Raw genomic sequence first — 19941 nt, forward strand, 5'->3', positions numbered from 1 at the left:
AGGGAATTTGGAACTGTGACATTGCTCGGCAGCTGTCACAAATCTAGTATGAAGTTTCGCTCGTACAGTCTCACTGTGCCGACTTCTGCAGGCTTAAACACACGCAATCTATGCCTTGACACATTTTTGGCACCTGACTTTTAAAACGAACTCCGCTTAATACGACCTAAAAATGCCGGCCCCGGCGATCTCGTATTAACGAGTTTCCACTGTATATAAACAGACATGCAATAGCTGCTGAATCATTACAAGCAACCTAGACATGTGTTGGTTGTGCTGCAAATTTATATAGAATGCATTTCGCATAAAGCAGCTATTCAGTTCTATTCACATAAGATGTTCTTGCATTCACCCTACGCAATAAAACTCAGCAAACTGTGATATAAATCAAACTGCCTTGTGCTATCTTTTTCATTAAATGTGATGGTGTCAAACTTCAATGTATTCACAATAATTAGCGCCCTTCCATAATTAGCGATGACAAAGATGTCAGACTATAAAATTTACTGAAGATACCACAAACACAAAAAAGACTAAAAAGACATCCGGCAGCCTTTGGATGAATCATACTTTGCATCTAAATTGTTCCAATAAATTTTCATCTGGGATATTGCTGAATATATTTTATAAATTTTTATTCTGTCACCTCTAGCTTATTGTAATCTAATTTTACAGAATTCAAAAAAACTTTGGCACCAAAAAAACATTGAAATGGACCATTCCAGTTGAAATCCATGGAAGAAATTACCTTAATCTCCCATACGGTGAGTGTGAATTTAAAATGGGGGTTTGTGAATTGGTGACTCCATATTTATCTACACCCCCTATGTGGGAGATTAAGGACATGTCTTCCATAGGGGTGTAGGGACTTCAACTGGATTAGCCCAATAAGTTTTCACAAGCATCCTTGTAAAAATGCACTTTTGACTCACATGCACCTCTTTATAAAAAAAAGTACTTTCTTTGAAACTAAAAAAAAGTAACAACCAAAATATTGCTCTCATATATGAGAAAGGCACTGCATAACAAGATCTTCTAATGTTGGCATTTCTAGTGGTCCGTCACCAACGTGGAGCTTCACTCTTGACAACCGGCACTCCAAATCTCTTTTATCCTTCTGCAATCTCCACCTAATCCCGATTAAGTTCTGCAAAAGGGATTAAAAGGGATTAGTGGGATCGTCAGCGATGTTCTTCAGAGCTGCTTCTGCATACTCGTGAGCGTGTGACTCACAATCTTCAAGAGAGGTATACGCTACGATTAAACCACAGAGTGTCCGGATTGTGTCGGGATGCGTGTCGCCGATCATCTTCTCCTGAAGATGGAGGGCATTTTGGAGGTGTGGGATTGCCTCTTGAAAGTTTCCAACCGACATGTACTTATATGCTAATCGTAAATCTCTATTGTAAAAAAAATCTTGGAATTCATCCGAAGTCCTGATGGCCTCCACATCAAATACATGAGTAAGAAAGTACTCAAAGGCTCTGCTTCGCTCGGCGATAAACTCGACCTTAAAGTTCCCTGTCATGACCTTCCTGGGAAATTCCACATTTTCCATGATTTCTGGGAAACTTTTGCGTAGATTTTGGTTGAGATGGTAGAAATCAGAATACCTTCTTTCTATGATGGCTTGAGATGTGTCTGTTCCCCTGGTTCGTAGTACTGCCACTGTATAAAGCTGCAAAAGAGAGTTCAAAAAGAGACGGAAAAAAAAGATTATTAAAGGTCTGACAAAAATTAGTTGAAGATCTCAATAAGATTCTGGACTAATTATTATTCTGATAGGATAAACCACTTGTTTGCGCATTATGAAGTCAGTCGCAGATCTTGTGAATATCTCGATATTATTACATCAACTTGATGTGCTGTGAACAAAAGTTCAATCTTTTTTAATAATTAAATCAAATCATTATTTTGAATGTTTTTTAAAGCAATCCATAAGTTTGGAAACAACTGCATATAATAATACCAACATCTAAACCCTAGGAAGAAAATTTGTTATCAATTGTAAAAATGTTGCTCATGTTTAATACATTGTAATTGATTATATTTTATAAATTTGAAAGTATCACTAACAGAGTCAAGGCCCACTTCAATAAAAAAAATTGCTACCATCATCCAAATAAACAGAAGCCCAAGAAATGAATTTTGAAAACAAATTTAAATGCAAAGTCCCTCCTTTCAACCAATTTAAAAACCATTTTGCAAAATACCCAATTATTCTCATGCAGTACACACTTTATACATAACACCAATGGGCACTTAACAGAAATTTTGGATGCACGTATACAAGAAATGAATTTTGCCTCTGGGTACGTAGCGACTTCATGTGCAATTCCAGTTGAAATCCACACACCCCCTATGGAAGACATGACCTAAATCTTCCACACAGGGGGTGTAGATTTCAAATGGTTATCCATTCAGGTAACCTCATTTGAAATTCACACTCCTCGTGTGGAAGATCGTCTTCCATGGGGTGTAAGGATTTCAACTGGAATAGCCCACTTCTTGCTCATGACATTCTATCCTGCCTGCATTATCTTTTATTGGCTCTTGACAGGGTTACCTAACATGTCATTTGGAGCCCAATTGGGTGTATTTTGAGATATTTTTTACTTCATTTACTACTTAAATGTCCAAGAAACCAATGGTAAGGAAATATGGGGGGGGGGAGGGGGCTCAGTACAAAATTCCTCAACATATGGGGACATACCCCAAACATGGGTAGCATTTCGGCCTTTTAGCATACACAATGACCCCTTTTTAATTTTGGTATATGGATGGGTCAACTTTTCAAAAACAAAATAATCAATTTTTTTGAAAAATAGCCCAATTTGGCCAAAATTTAGGTGAAAATTTGAAGAAAAAACCAAGACAACTTGTGTAAACTCAAATTTGGCTAAAAATTTGAATTTTGGTCTATCGATGGATCCAAATTTCTCCAAAAATTGGTACTGATGTGTCCACTTTCAAATTCACAGTAGCATATTCCTACCCAAACCAAGCTTGAGTCCCCCAGTGGAAATAATTGGAAGCTTTTCAGTACTGGCTACAATATGTGACACAATATGCAGAATGATCCAATTTGACAAATTACCATTGCTAACCAGATCAGTACATGTTGTAAGCTTACCAATGTTGAAATCCCAAAGCCTCTGACATACATACTTGGTTGTCAAATTATTTATACTGTTAAAACTCCATGTCCGAGTGGTGCACATTTGAAATGGAGTGTTCCGGAACTCCCAAAATACGACTTCAGGTTTTAAAGGAGGATTTTGTGATCCTAGCATACTCTTTTTATGACATTTTTCAGCAGGCCTACATATCCACGAAAAAAGCCTATTCCCAAAATTTCAGTTGATTCCAATTTTGCGTTTGCGAGTTATGCATGATTATGTGTATTACACTGCTCCATAGACAATGCGTTGTAATTTCGTTCTGGTGCACCAAAATGAAATTCAAATTTCACGATATCTTTGCAAAACGAATTAATCTGCAAGAAATATTTTGTACATAAACATTATGTAGCCAGAGGTTTCCAGTGATATAAAAATCTCAACTTTTTTTGAGAAAAGTGGGGGATGAGGCTGTGGATCACGAAATGCCCCTTTAAATACAACATGGTGGCGCATGCACATATTATCAAAAAATACTATTCTTAAAAAGCAAGAATGCGATTTATTTTGTTTTTCACACTTGTAAACATTCTGCTATAATGTGGCAATGAATTAGAAATTTAAGTTCAGCTGTTAGAACAGTTTGTCCATGCAATTTTGCGATGCCAGTTTTTAGCTTACTTACAATGCATTTCGGCCACTTTTTCTTTAAAAAAAATGTAATAAAATAAATCCATTTTTTTAAATTACATGATTGTCAGCATTATAGCCTGAATGGATCAGATCATGTAAATGTACATGCATGTACACACTTTCATAGTTACTATCCCATTATAATTATTAATAGAAACAATTGGCCGGTATTGAAATTGGGCTACTTTTTCAGTGATTTGTCTCACATATTGGGGCTTAAAATTTGGTAACCCTAGCTCATGGCAACTGGTGTGGATAAGTATGCTTTTTAAAATCCTCTTCTATAAGACATATATGCCTGTATTTTTTCATTAACTTTCTCATATACTTCCACTGACTGTCAAAACATAATTTTTATGTACACCAAATTGAAATAGATGTTTTGTAGCCAATCATGACATTTTAGCCCATTCCTGGCTCATCTGCCTATGTGACTTCCAAAATTGATCTTTAAAAATATGAGAAAGTTTAATTTCTGATGTGATACAGATTAATATTTTCTTTTTATCTTATCGATGTATTGTAGTTATAGTCACTTTATTGTAGGGCCTTCAGTAAAACCAGGTGGTATGCGCCATGCATTCTCTAAATTCAGTAAATTTCCATCGTCAACCGTGTAATTGAATGGGATTAAAACGCTTGAAATATCAAACAAATAGGCCTATGTTTTTAAATAATATAAATGCAAGCTAAAACCGTTGGGGTTCGATAATGAACCCCACAAAACTAACCGAGTATATGGAAAATGCTATACATTGTACGGCCGAGCGGTTTTGCCGGCTCCATCATGCCACTCGCCGCCTGAGTAAAACCTCATTATAACGAAATCTGATACAAGAAAAACCCTGTTATAAAGAAGTTTTTCCAGAACCAAGATACAAAATTCTTTTGTTATTTATTGTTTTTACAACCCTGATATGACGAAATTTGGATAAAGAACTAATTTCTCTGTCCCTGACAACTTCGTTTTAAAATGAGTTTCCACTGTAAAGGAAAAGAAGGCACATAGTAACTTGCGCTCGGTCTCAACATGTTCCCAAGGTCACACACTGCGGATGTAGTTTTGAATTGGCTGAAATGACCGAAAAAATCTCAAGAATATGTATTGTGCCTTGGTAAATTTGGTTATTTTTTTTTATTTTTTTTAAATACACATTTTAAGCTGTAAATTGCATATGATAAAGGCCTTGAAACTTGTTTGATTCTTTTTTTTTTTTTTTTCTTTTTTTTTTTCTTCAATTTTTTTTTTGCATTATCTTAGTTAATCATCAGGTCAGAATATTTCAAACGGTCACATCACCAAATGAACCTCTAGCCTTTCTATTGCCTTAATTACCACAAATTTCTTATGACTATCCTTCATTATCTTAGCTTATCATCAGGTCAGAATATTTGAAAAGGTCACATCACCAAATGACCTGACCTCTTTCTATTATCTTACCACAAATTTCTTATGACCATCCTTCATCGTCTTAGCCGATACAACCTCAAAGACAGTCCGTCCTGGATGAAACTTGAGTTTCTTGTCCCCATCTTGTTGACTATGGACACTACCCATGCTACCACTCCGCTCTGAAAAAGGAGAGAAAAGAGAGATGGAGGATTATTGGTATCGAAACTCGTCTCTATAGAAACGGGTCTATAGATGTAAAGCTAAAATAGGCCATGATGTAATGCATCTTTAAATGATTCGACTTGTGATTGGTCGCCCAGATCTCGTTATGGTTTTAAATCCTTCGGGCATGTGCCATTACCACTACATTGTACCCAACTATCTATTTAATTTGCGGTGCTTTTGTGTTGGCACAAAAGTTTTAGTAGATGGACGTACATCTACATGTAGCGCATCTTGTACTACCATGCTTAGTGCTTGTCGTTAAATTGGATTGAAACAAGTATGATTGTTAGAGAACAAAGTCTCTACAAGGTTTTAATGTGCATCCCTACCAGGACTATACTAAACCAACTTTTTTAGCTTCCTTTTATGGTCCTATAACACATTCAAGATGTTAACAAACAAGTACCGTCGGATCCGTAGCGGTCGCTGCGGGACAAGGAATTCAATTTTGCAGTGTTGGTGTCTTTGAAGCAGGTTCAAGTTTGACCCCTATTTTGACCTGTAACCCCTCTGTGAGCTTAACCTTTGAGGGCGCTTCAAAATTTGAAAAATTGTGTTCGAAACCAATTTTGGACACTTTTGATGTCCAAACAATTTTCGGAAAAAGCGTCCTGACATCAAAAGTGGTGGACACTTTTGATTTCCAAACAATTTTCGGGGAAAAAGCGTCTTGACATCGAAAGTGTTCGGAAACCGATTTTGGACACTTTTGATGTCCAAACGATTTTCGGAAAAAAGCGTCTTGACATCGAAAGTGTTCGAAACCGATTTCGGACACTTTTGATGTCCAAACGATTTTCGGGAAAAAGAGTCTTGACATCGAAAGTGTTCGAAACCGATTTCGGACACATTTGATGTCCAAACGATTTTCGGAAAAAAAGCGTCTTGACATCGAAAGTGTTCGGAAACCGATTTCGGACACTTTTGATGTCCAAACGATTTTCGGGGAAAAAGCGTCTTGACATCAAAAGTGTTCGAAACCGATTTCGGACACTTTTGATGTCCAAACGATTTTCGGGAAAAAGCATCTTGACATCAAAAGTGTTCAAAACCGATTTCGGACACTTTTGATGTCCAAACGATTTTCGGGAAAAAGCGTCTTGACATCAAAAGTGTTCGAAACCGATTTCGGACACTTTTGATGTCCAAACGATTTTCGGGAAAAAAGCGTCTTGACATCAAAAGTGTTCGCCTTGACATCAAGTGTTAAATCCCCTAATTTCCCTTAATTCTTGTCAATTTCCCTTAATTCACCAGAATTTCCCTTAATTCTCTTCAATTTCCCTTAACTTCCTCAATGTTCCCAATTTCCCTCAATTTCCCCTCATTTTCCCAAATTTCCCTTAACTGCCCTCTATTTTCCCAAATTTCCCTTAATTCTTGTCAATTTCCTTAATTCACCTGAATTTCCCTCAATTTCCTTAATTCTCTTCAATTTCCTTAACTTCCCTCAATGTTCCCAATTCTCCTCAATTTCCCTCATTTTCCCAAATTTCCTTAAATTCCTCTATTTTCCCAAATTTCCTTAATTCACCTGAATTTCCCTCAATTTCCTTAATTCTCCTCAATTTCCCCAAATTTCCCTTAATTCCCTCAATTTCCCCCAATTCCCTCAATTTCCCTTAATTGCCCACAAAATCAATTAATTCACCTGAATTTCCCTCAATTTCCCTTAATTCCCCAAAATTGCCCTTAATTTACCCCCATTCCCCCAATTTCCCTCATGTTCCCCACTTTTCCCAAATTTCCCTTAATTGCCCTATAGGCCCTCTCCCTCACCAAGTAGTACCATAGCCATGCGACAAACGATGTTGACGTAACAGCATTTTTTAGAAATTGTTGAAAATCGTGTAATGCCCCTTTAATGACCTAATTAGCATATTTCAGGACGAAACTCTTTTCCAGTATGGGGCCGGTACCTGCCTTCCCCCTCACCAAGTACCATAGCCATGCGACAAACGATGTTGACGTAACAGCATTTTTTAGAAATTGTTGAAAATCGTGTAATGCCCCTTTAATGACCTAATTAGCATATTTCGGGACGAAACTCTTTTCCAGTATGGGGCCGGTATAGGCCCTCCTCCTCACCAAGTACCATAGCCATGCGACAAACGATGTTGACGTAACAGCATCTTTTAGCGTTTGTTACTAACGGACTAACGGATGGACGGACGGACTAACAGACTAACGGAGAGACATGGTGACTTATAGAGCTGCTACCGCAGCTAAAAATATTCCGGCACTCGGCCATATTCAAGGTTAAAAGGTCAACACAGGGTCAAATTTCAAAGTTGCTCAAATCTGGTTAACAAGTACACCAAATTATTCCTCTCATTGCAAGGATTCAGAAAAGGTATAGTTTGACCTACCTGCGACTTACCGTTCTTGAGTTATAAGCAAAAAGGTCAAGTTTTGAGCGGTGGTCAGTTTTTTGGGCCACACAGGGGCCAAAAATTAAAAATGCTCCGATTTCAACGCAAATGGTCTCAAATTGCTCGTCATGCAAAAGCAAGTCAAAAAAGGAATCTTTTGCACTGTCTAAAATGCTTCGTTATTGACAAAATTGGCCATAAAGGTCAATCCCCCATTACAGCCTATTGACCACAACCTATGTTGTGACGTTTCCTAGGTAACAAAACATCCTACATGGTTACAACAATTCCTTATTTGACTTATTTTTACATAACAAGCAATTTGAGACCAATTTCGTTCAAATTGGAGTATTTTTAATTTTTTTGCCCGTGTGGCCAAAAAAAAACTGACCGCCGCCCCAAATTTGACCTTTTTGCTTACAACTCAAGAACGGTCTGTCGCAGGTAGGTCAAACTATACTTTTTCTGAATCCTTGCAATGAGAGGAATAATTTGGTGTGCTTGTTAACCAGATTTGAGCAACTTTGAAATTTGACCCCTGTGTTGACCTTTAACCTTGAATATGGCCGGAGTGCCGGAAATATTTTTTGTTAACATCTTGAATGTGTTATAGGACCATAAAAGGAAGCTAAAAAGTTGGTTTAGTATAGTCCTGGGGGGGATGCACATTAAAACCTTGTAGATACCCGACTTTTTACTCAGGCTTTTGCGATCAATAAACTGGTAGATTCAGAATTGTTCAGTATTGAAGTGAGCCATTATGCAAGATATGTTGCATTCAATAACATATTGGCCTACATTGTATGTATACTTTACTTTTACTGTCACTAATTAAACTCTTTATGACCATTTTACTATACATCAGTATAATTTTGAGTTCCAACAAGATGCGGTCATCATGATTAATAATATAACATATTTTTATTTATCAAAATTCTATGGCATAGCAAATTGTTTCTGACAAACCATAGATCTTCAAAAAATATCTATGGACTTGAACACTTTTTTAAAATCATGTATCCACTCCATGCAAATGAAAAATTTCTAAGGTATCACCAAGATACAATGTCTTCATGCTGGTGATCAAAATGCCCTCTGGTCGTAAAATAAAATCCAACCAAAGATAAGACTACAGGCACGTTCACACATAGGGCAAAGCAATGTGTGAACTATCTTCAGGATTGTAATCCCTAAGTTAGTCCCCAAATTTATGCACAGGAAATCTAGGGGATTTTGCAATATCCCTGAGTGATCCTCAAGTGGTCCTCAAGCGCTGGTACTATGTGAACAAATATTTTGCAATTCTCCACTGCTGACTTTGGTTTAATTATATAAAATTCAGCGCACTTTAAAGGTCACAGTAAACTTCGGGTTCATTCCAAAGCTGACGTCCTCTGGCATTGCAAAACTTTCGGATTCCAATCTTCAATGGAGTTGTGTGAACACATTGTCATGGATTGAATTAGGAATTGCAATGCTCAAGTGCACCGATCCTCGAGAATTCTACAACTGTCTGAGCACCCCTGTGGATGGGCCAGACCAATGAGTATTGTGGTATATCATAGATCCACTGAAGAGCCACTGCACAGTGCACACCAGGGTCTTAGGCAGGATTTGAAGGTTTGGGTGTGTAAATTCAAAAAACTGGGTGTGTAAATTTAAGATTTGTGTACAAAGTATAGGCCATGTGGGCAAAAACTGGGTGTGTATTTACAAATTTGGGTGTGTAAAACACTCCCTACATGGCTGGCTGCCAATCTCATCACAAATTCACTCACCTTGCGATCCTACATGTCCAGTTGAAATAAATGCAAAACTTCCCAAAAAAAGCTTTGTACAATGTAACTTCATTAAAAAATTATAGTAAACCGTTAAACCATTATCGAAAATTTTGTTTGATTTACGTCCTAAGTTAACCAAAGGGTTGAGGATCGCATTTTTAACTACGGTATCACTAAATCCTTCGGAGTTGAGGTCAATTAAAAAGTGAATATACCCTTTCGAGGGCTGTTTTTGGTGTACACATGTCATTTTGAACAGAGTAAAAAGTGACCATACATTCACAGTTACGAACTAGAGCTACTGTGGCTCACGAGCCACGAATGTCAGGCGATGACTTCTGATTGACCTCATTTGACCTTTGACCTCGGGTAAACGTGAGTTGACTACTCATGCTATCTCAAATCAAGGATAATTTGCATCACATTTAAGCCCAATCGGGCCTATTTTAACATTTGACCTCATTTGACCTTTCCTGTCCTGTAACCTTGGATGACCTTTACGGTTTTATACTCCCCAAGTGTCAGGGATCATTTCCGCAAGTTGTTACAGCCTGATCGGAGCAATATTTATTTTGACCTGACCTTTGACCTCAGATGACCTTTATGGTTTCATACTCCCCAAGTGTCGGGGATCATTTTCCCTAAGTTACAGCCCAATCGGAGCAACTTTAAATTTGACCTGACCTTTGACCTTGCATGACCTTTTTAGTTTTATACTCATGAAGTGTCAGAAATTGGTTTCCCTGAGTTACAGGCCAATCGAGCAACTTTAAATTTGACCTGACCTTTGACCTCAGTTGACCTTTGCGGTTTTATACTCCTCAAGTGTCAGGGATCATTTACCCCGAGTTACAGCCCAATCGAAGCAACTTAAAATTTGACCTGACCTTTGACCTCACACGACCTTTGCAGTTTTATACTCCCCAATTGTCAGGGATCATTTTGTCCAAGTTATAGCCCGATCGGAGCAACTTCAAATTTGACCTGACCTTTGACCTCGCATGACCTTTGTGGTTTCATACTCCCCAATTGTCAGGGATCATTTTCCCGAAGTTACAGCCCTATCAGAGCAACTTTAAATTTGACCTGACCTTTGACCTCACATGACCTTTGCGGTTTCATACTCCCCAATTGCCAGGGATCATTTTTTCCAAGTTACAGCCCGATCGAGCAACTTTAAATTTGACCTGACCTTTGACCTCGCATGACCTTTGTGGTTTCATACTCCCCAATTGTCAGGGATCATTTTCCCGAAGTTACAGCACTATCGAGCAACTTTAAATTTGACCTGACCTTTGACCTCACATGACCTTTGCGGTTGTGTCAGGGATCATTTCCCCAGAGTTACTGCCCCATCGGAGCAGCTGTAAGATTTGACCTTGGATGACTATAGATTCATGATCCCCTTATGATTATTATATATAAGTTTTAGCCCAATCGGACAAATTTCAAAATTTGCCCCCACCCCCCACAAAACCCGAGTACTGGTATTCACCATTATTGCTATATAGCATTTACCATATAGCCTTAGTGTGTATGTATTGATTTTCATAAATGCATCATGGGAAGGAATATAATTTGACCACCATCCCCACCGCACAAGCAACTATATAGCATTTATCACATACCTTTAGTGTGTATTTTCATAAATGCATCATGGGATAGCATCATTTCCAAACCTTTAGTGTGTATTTTCATAAATGCATCATGGGATAGCATAATTTCCAAACCTAACAACTCTTACCTCTTATTATCAAAATAGCAGCACAATATTTACTGTTAATTTTCCTGGAAACTTAAAACCACACCAGTAGACATGCCCAAGCATGCAACGAAACTATATGCTTATCTCTTGTTATCAAATAGCTGTTTCCCTGCACAAGGTTGCTGCCTCTAATGATAGCTGCTTCATTACATTTCACGCAAATATTTTCACAAAATGACCCTATTAAGCCTTACATGAACTTTGACCCCAATCTGTGGTACAACTTATTTGAAGCTTGGGCCAGCGGTTCTTGCTGACCATGTTTGGTGGTCATAGCATGTCATTTAAAGGAGCAGTAGCATTTTAAAGATTTTCACAAAATGACCCCTAATAACCCTTACATGACCTTTGACCCCTATCTGTGTAGAAGTTATATTAAGCTTGGGTCAGTGCTTCTTGTGGCCAAGTTTGGTCAACATTGGTCCAAGCGTCTGGCACTAGTAGCAACAGTATATCAGGCGGATAAATCCGCCTGACATAAAGAGATTTGCTTTACCACGCAGCAATACTTTGTCTTCGTATTGCTGTGTGAGCCAGACACAAGCCTATCCCGTCTTAAAGGGGGTTTTCTTATTTCTATAGATCGGTACCATAGCGCATTCATGAGCTGCTAATTTCTATTGTGTTAATTTCTGTTGTGAGGAACACGCATCTATTCAATGGACGTGGTGAATAAAAATGATGGCCATCGATTACGTGCTTGTATTGTTCTCACAAAAAAAAAACAGGTTTTCTACCTATGTCGCTCTACAATGTAGCTGAAATACAGCAAGATAAGGCCAATGAAAGTCAATTCCTTGTTTCCCGTTACACAATTTTTCATGACTGTGTAGGTGACCATTTCATTTTTTCATTATTCATTATTTCATACCATTTCATTATTGCATCTGTTACAAACCATTGAAACCAATAACTACCCATGTAAATGTATACATGTTATAAATCTGCAGTTTGTAGTTTACAGATGTAGTTTACAACCACATGAAGGTGATTGTACAACTATTATCAAAAGTTTCACAATATTTTTTACGGGATGAGATCAGAGCAGATCAAAAAGTGCGGGACAGAGAAGTGAGTAGGTATTCATTATTAATTCATTATTTTAACCATATACCATGCTCCTACTATACTGTCGCGTAGTATCAACGCGGAGTGCCGGCGGGAGCAGTGCGTGCATCGGAAAGCATTAGGCCTACTTTCAACACATATTTCAATACGGAACGCGTGCATTGGCCTATTTCAGCAGAACATGACTATTCCCGAGGTCTTAATGGTTAACATGATAAAAATAATCTGTTAATAAAATAATCAGGTAAAAATATAACCCGTAATATTAGGCCTTATTGGGTTGACATTTCTTTCATTACTTTAGTAACGGCCTACATCCAATCTAGATACTAATTTCGGGGTATTTTCGGGGTCCTCCAACGTTCAGACAAACAAAATCGTCATTTTACATTTTGCAGAAGCACAGATAACACATTCAGAGCTTGGAAGAGGCGAACGATGGGTTTCCAGATTATGGTACCGAAGTAAGCGTTACAGCTACAAAACAGAGTTGTGTCAAGTTGTATCTTGATCATTGAGAGACGACGAGGCCTATAGTAGTTCAATAGGTCAGGGCAGCTATATGGGTAAGGAATGAAGGAAGGAAGGAAAGAAGAGATCACATGAATCAAATAATTTTGATTTTTTTTCCTTTAATTTCAGAACATATAAACATTAAACAATGTTCAAGAATGTCCTTCTTTCTAACTCAAAATGGTAACACTTGCAGATTGAATACATGTACATGCGGTATTTAAATAAATAATTCTAATTTACTCAAAAATACTATATTAATTATATAGTCATGCCTGCTTACCTCTGTTGTTGTTCACTGCACCATTTTGCTCGTCGTGTAACGTCAGATGCCCACTGAATTCTAAATTAAATTCGGCTAACTCATCGTCGTCAAGCTCACTTTCCGACTCTGAAGTGACTGGATCGTCCACACTTATATCGCACACTAGTTTCTTCTTGTTGGAAGCCATTTTACAGCTGCATTTCTTGCTTAGATATTACAGAAATTGGGTGTGTTTACAGCACGATTTGTTGACAACTCTTGCGACAGCCGTCCATGATTCTGTGACATAGCCTTCAATGTCGAAGTCGAAGTTCCGATGCATCTATTCTACGTGCTTCAATGGTGCTTCGTTTCGGAGGGTCATCCATGGGAAGCCGGCTAATTGGTTACGCCTCTTATACAGAATGTAAGATTACGCTGTTCGTACTTCTATCAGGAGATTGTAGCGTTGTGAGGGATGTTGCGTCATTACAACTTTCCCTTTAATTTTGTCTACACAACCAGTCGTAGTTTAAAATCTCAAATGAGGGTGAGGGGCTGTTATGATTTTAATTTTAAGTTTTCCATTGAAATTCAATTTATTTGCCACTTAACTTGGGCCTAAACAAATTGTTCGATTGGCGTAACATGAGAAAAAAAATTAGGGTAGGTAGGTAGGGATTTTTTTATTTTTTTTTAGTATAGGACATTCTTTGTGATAAAAAGCTGAACAGTCAATTTAAAGACTGAATTTTTTGTTGCCACCTCGCCTCATTTTAACGTTCTTTACCGGACATTCAGTTGCAAGTTGGAAATGACATCATCAAACCATCAGGAACTGTGCGAAATCTGGGCATCATCTTTGATGATGTTATGTCTATGGCTCCGCAAGCTCTTTCCAGTTCTGTTTCATACCACTTGCGTAACATCACTCGCATCAGACGTTTCTTGGATTTAGACACCTGCAGCAGTATTGTAAGATCGCTTATTTTATCCCGACTGGATTACGGAAATGCTCTTCTGCTGGGAGTAAACACAACCCATATTGACAGACTTCAGCGCCTTCAAAATTGGGGTGCAAAACTCATTTTTCTGCATCAAAACGCGATCATGCGACTCCATTTTTAAAACAACTCCACTGGCTCCCTGTGAAAGAACGCATTCATTTCAAAGTACTGCTATATGTGTTTAAATGCTTAAATGGACATGCTCCAGGTTATCTAGCTTCTTGTTTCACGCCTTACCATCAATCACGTACCGGACTTCGCTCTGCTTCAGATACAACTCGGCTTACTGTACATAAATTAAATGCCAAGTCTCTCCACTCTGCCGCAAATAAAGCTTTTTCTTTGGCTGCTCCCGGACTGTGGAATAATTTACCCATCACCATCCGTACTGCAAACTCATTGCCAGTCTTCAAGAAATTACTGAAGTCATATCTCTTCCCAAAAAGTTGTTTTATTGCTCACTTTGTTTGTTATATTGTGTTTATGCTTTGAATTTGTTTATGCGCTGTGATCTAGATGTAACGGCGCTTTATAAAAGAATTGTGTATGTAAAAAGTCACCAATGCAACTTTTAAAGCTGTAAATTAAAAGGGCATTTCGTGATCCACAGCCTCATCCATTCCAACACTTTTCTCAAAAAAAGTTGAGATTTTTTATACCACTGGAACCTCTGGCTACATAATGTTTATGTACCAAATATATCTTGCAGATCAATTCGTTTAACAAAAATATCGTTGAATTTAAGTCTGGTAGGCCTATACCAGAACGAAATTACAACACATTGTCTATGGAGTACAGTGAAATACACATAAATCATGCATGACTCACAAACGCAAAATCGGAATCAAGTGAAATTTTGGGCATAAGTTTTTTCGTGGATATGTAGGCCTACTGAAAAATGTCATAAAAAGGATGCTCCTTTAAATTTGATAAAAAGTCTTGGATCTTTTTTTTTTCTTTCTTTTTTTTTTTAATTAAATTTTTTATTTCCTTTTGTTCAATTAATATTAGTGCAAAAAAAAATAAAAAAATCTAGGGTCGGGCCTAATTTTAGGGTAGATCGGGTTACGTCAATCAAACAAATTTTTTAGGCCTTAATATTTAAATTCAATTCCAATTCGATTCTCCACTTCATTTTTTTTTTCAATTCCAATTCGATTCTTTCTCCCTATTTTTTGTTGATTTGATTCAAATTCAATTTGTGTCAAATCAGTTTCGATTCAATCCCGGGATTCAATTCCAATTAAATGCTCAGCAAACACAAAACGTTTTTAAAACGTTTTAAACAAGGTTATATTTTGGGTTCTGGTTTTGGTAAAAAGCTTGTAATAACATTAAATGTCGGGTTATAACTAAGGCCATAAAAAATGTTGAAACGGTTTTGTATGAAAACACATTACACAATTATTTTAAAAAATTGTTTTCAAAAATGTTATTGTAAAATATTTTGTCCACTAAAAATGTTTTCCCATATTTTGTCAATACTTAAATAACATTATATTAGAATATTTACATTAAGTTATCATTAAATGTTTTTGAATGTTATAAAAACGCTTTATACCCTTTATTCTCGTATACTGTACCCTTTATAACACGACATTTAAAAGTAACTGTTTTCTAGCAACCTTTTCTAACCTTTTGCGAATGATGTCGATAATGTTTGGTGTTTGCTGGGTGCATCAAAATTAAATCATAATCTCGATCCGCGGGAATTCCGGAAATTTTACTCCAATTTTAATAAATAGGCCTAGTTTGATTTGATTTACCGTTTCCATGTTCCAATTCCAATCAATTCAGTGCTTTATATCTCAATTAATAATTGTGTTTTAGATGACCTACCAGTAGATGCGAAGCTCATGATATCAACAGCATTATGAGCATTGATAAACTACCTGATATCAGCAGTAGATGTGAGCATTGTTAAACTACCTGATATCAGAAGTAGATGTACGTGAGCATTGATAAACTATCTGATATCAGCAGTATGTGAGCATTGATAAACTATCTTATATTGGCAGAAAATGTGAGCACTGATATCAATAGTAGATATGAGCATCATCTACCTGATATAAGCAGTAGATGTGAACACTGTTAAACTATCTGATATCAGCTGTAGATATGAGCATTGATAAACTACCTGCTATCTGCAGTAGATGTGAGCACTGATAAACAATCTGATATCAGCAGTAGATGTGAGCACTGATCTACCTGATATCAGCAGTAGATGTGAGCACTGATAAACTATCTGATATCAGTAGTAGATGTGAGCACTGATAAACTATCTGTTATCAGCAGTAGATGTTAGCATTGATAAACTACTTGATATCAGCAGTAGATGTGAGCACTGATAAACAATCTGATATCAGTAGTAGATGTGAGCATTGATAAACTACCTGCTATCAGCAGTAGATGTGAGCATTGATAAACTATCCATAATGCTATCCCCTCCTCCAGCTGTCCCTTTCTCTAGCTATTGGCTTGGCTTCGCTCCATGACCTCCATCCTAATTTCGTCCTTTCTTTTTCCACTGTCCGCCTCCATGTTGTCTTAGGGTGACCAACTTTCCTTCTGCCTTCTGGAGCCCATTAAAGTGCTGTCATGCAGTGGCTATTGTCTGCCATCCTTAGCACATTTCATAGCTAGCCATAATTTTCCACATGCTTTCTCGGTGTATGGAGTCAAACGCTTTTTCAAAGTCCACAAAGGTAATGTATAAGGTTGACTGCCACTCTATACGACTTGCTCAATAATAGTCCGCAAAACAAAAATCTGCTCTACTGTACTTCTTCCACTTCTAAATCCAGCCTGTTCATCTCTCAACTTGTTGTCTACTCCATCTTTAATTCTATCAATAAGCCAGGGGCGTAACCAGACCTGACCTTCCGGGGGGGGGGGGGCAAGATTGAAAATTTCCCAATTTTTGACCAAAAGTTGTATTATTTATGTGCGCATCGCGAGCGGCTTGCCGCGAAGCGATAAACAGAGTGGGTCCAGGGCAAAGCCCCGGTCTCTGGTCAGGGGCGGAGCCCCCACCAAGCTCATGGTTTTTGGCATATTAGAAGCTAGTGTTCAGAGTACAAAATTTCACAATGAAAGTAGTATAGATCTTCTTCCCTCTTTCTTTCCCTTTCTCTTCTCCTTCCCTTTCTCTTCTCCTTCCCTTTTTTCTTCCCTCTTTTTCCCCTTTTTTCTCTTCTTCCCTCTTTTTCCCCTTTTTCTCTTCTCCTTCCCCTTTTTTCTTCCTCTTTTTCTCTCCTTCCCCTTTTCCCCTTCCCAATTTTTTGCTCTTCTTCCCAGTTTTTTTGTGTCCGGGGGGCAGCTTGCCCCCCACTGGTTACGCCACTGCAATAAGCACTCTTCCAAATACTTTGCTTGGGACAGAAGTCAACGTAATGCCTCGCCGATTCTCACATTCTGTAAGATCCCATTTCTTTGGTGACTTGACAATGAGCCCCTGCTTCCATGTTTTGTGTACTTCTTCTTTATCCCAGATTGTGTTAAAGAGGCCTGCAGGCCAGTCTACAGTTGTGTCTATGTCTACTTTCAACAGTTCAGCCGTAATTTCATCTTTGCCACCTGATTTTCCGTTTTTCATCTATTTAATTGCTGCTCTGATTTCTGCTTTTGAGATGTGTTTATCACTTATGTCCTCGATTATCGTTACTTGGTCATTTAACTCCTCTGATCATGCTGATACTGGATTGGTTGGTAGTGGTCTGTTTAAAACTTCTTCAAAATGTTCTCGCCATCTTGTTCTCCTTGCTGATTGTTCTGTTAATATGTTCCCAAATTTGTCCTATAACAGCGTTGCTTGTTCTGCCTTTATCATTGCTTAAAGTCTTTGTAATGTCATATAATTCCTTCATTCGTCCATTTCCTGCTGCTTGTTCTGCCCGATATGCGAAATCGTCAGCCCATTCCCGCTTGTCCCTTCTCACACTTTTCTTGACTTCCTTGTCTTCGCTCCGGTATTCGTCTTTTAAGTTCTGTTTGATTCTGCTTGACTTTGTCTGTTCAATGTCTCTCTTCAGCTTTATCCTCTCCTCTACTACATCCCATGATTCCTTGCTGATCCATGGTTTTTGGCCCTTCTTTTTGTACCCGAGAACCTTCTGTGCAGTTTCTTTGTAAGCATTCTCAAAATTTTGCCACTTCTTCTCTACACTCTCTTCTACATCCTCATAATCTTGGAGTACATCAAATCTATTTTTAAGTTCAATTTTGAATTTTGATCTGATGGTAGTCTGTTGGAGTTTGGTTGTATCACATTTCCTTCTTGTCACTTTTGGTTGTTGCTTTCTTTTCAACTTAATCTTGAGTTTGGTACAAACTAGTTGATGATCGCTGTATATATCAGCTCCCCGCATGGTACGGCCCTTGTATCCTGAACAGATGTCCTGTGCTGTCTGCTTACCATTACATGATCAATTTGGTTCTTAGTTCTTCCATCTGGAGAAACCCACGTTTACTTGTGTATCTGTCGATGAGGAAAAATTGTTCCAGTAATCACAAGGTTATTTAGATTACAAAAGTCAAGTCGACAAGCCTCTCTTCCTTGTCATTCCTCACTCCTAGTCCATGTTTTCCCATGATGCTTTCACAGCCTTCATTATCCTCTCCAACCTTAGCATTAAGGTCTCCCATCACAATAAGTAAGTCATGTTTGTGAATGCTATCTACAATTGCTTGCAGTTGGTCATAAAAATTTATTTTTATCCTCTTCATTATTTTGTTTCATTGGTGGGTGCAGGAAGAGCGGGGAGTGTTCGACCTATTTTTTTCTGACCAGCCTAGTGATATCAATTTTAAGGTTAGGGATGACCTGATTAGCACATGTGAAAGCCCTATGTCTTAGCTATATACGACCACAATTCCAGAACTATAGGCCTTACAATAGCAATAGGATAGAGCAAACAAAAAAGTTTTGCAAAGTGGCGAACTTGCTCCATATTGGGGCAGGTTCGCCCATATGGTGGGGTTAGTTCACCATAATCACAAAAAAGGTTTAAACATTGCATAACAATAACATATTCAATGCAAACATTTAGCAAGAGTACCGGTATACAGGGCATTCATTCTCTTCTGTGGGGGGAGGGGGTCACTAAATTTGTTGCAGGGGTCGGGTCAGGGTAATATGTAGGGGTCCAAAGTGAGCTTAAACGTTTCATGTTTACAACTTCGGGGAGATTATGGATTAAGACGTAAACGGTGGTAAGAGTAATACTGATACCACATAACTTCAAAAACATGCTTTTCAGTATAGTTTTACCTTGTTTAATGGTATAATTATCAAAATTTTGCATAATACGCTGATGGGGCAGGTCCGCCCTCCAGTTTGGAGGTAAGTCTGTCCGGGGAAGATATAGGGCGAACATGCCCCATCCTCAAAAGGGCGAACGTGCCCCTTGTGCACATTTTTGTATTTTCTTCAGGGTATGCAAAATACAAATCGAATAAGGAGTTTATAACTGCATTAAATCTTTAACAAATCCCATATGTTCCCAATACAGATTTCCATTAAAACCATCTGTATTTATGTATCAATGATAATACAACATTATTAATGCAAGAACAAATTGCGTTTTGATGTAATTTTTTTGTTTTGGCTGCAGTTCGATGAACACGTCCCTATGTGTCGCGTAGCTAATATGAGATGTTTATAATGACCTATGTCACCTAATTTTGCCATCGCCAAATCCCCCGATGACCGTAGTGCTGAGAATCGCACGGTGGGCGAACCTACCCCTAGAGCGAACACTCC

The 19941-nt window shown here is 38.0% G+C and overlaps 2 protein-coding genes across 2 annotated transcripts; both read right to left on the minus strand.

Annotated features, from left to right (window-relative positions):
* Nucleotides 1–347: 347 nt before the first annotated feature.
* Nucleotides 348–13486, minus strand: LOC140146229 (sorting nexin-21-like). Its single transcript, XM_072168013.1, is given in 3 exon segments — nt 348–1678; nt 5254–5384; nt 13213–13486. Coding segments are annotated over 3 exon segments (978 nt in total). The 5' UTR covers nt 13382–13486; the 3' UTR covers nt 348–1000.
* Nucleotides 13487–17911: 4425 nt separating this feature from the next.
* LOC140140800 (uncharacterized) lies at nt 17912–18547 on the minus strand. The gene has a single exon (XM_072162561.1). The coding sequence runs from the start codon at nt 18545–18547 to the stop codon at nt 17912–17914; it is 636 nt and encodes a 211-aa protein (XP_072018662.1).
* Between the last annotated feature and the right edge of the window lie 1394 nt (nt 18548–19941).

Source organism: Amphiura filiformis, chromosome 2 (genome assembly GCF_039555335.1).
Source record: "Amphiura filiformis chromosome 2, Afil_fr2py, whole genome shotgun sequence".
Lineage (NCBI taxonomy): Eukaryota > Metazoa > Echinodermata > Ophiuroidea > Amphilepidida > Amphiuridae > Amphiura > Amphiura filiformis.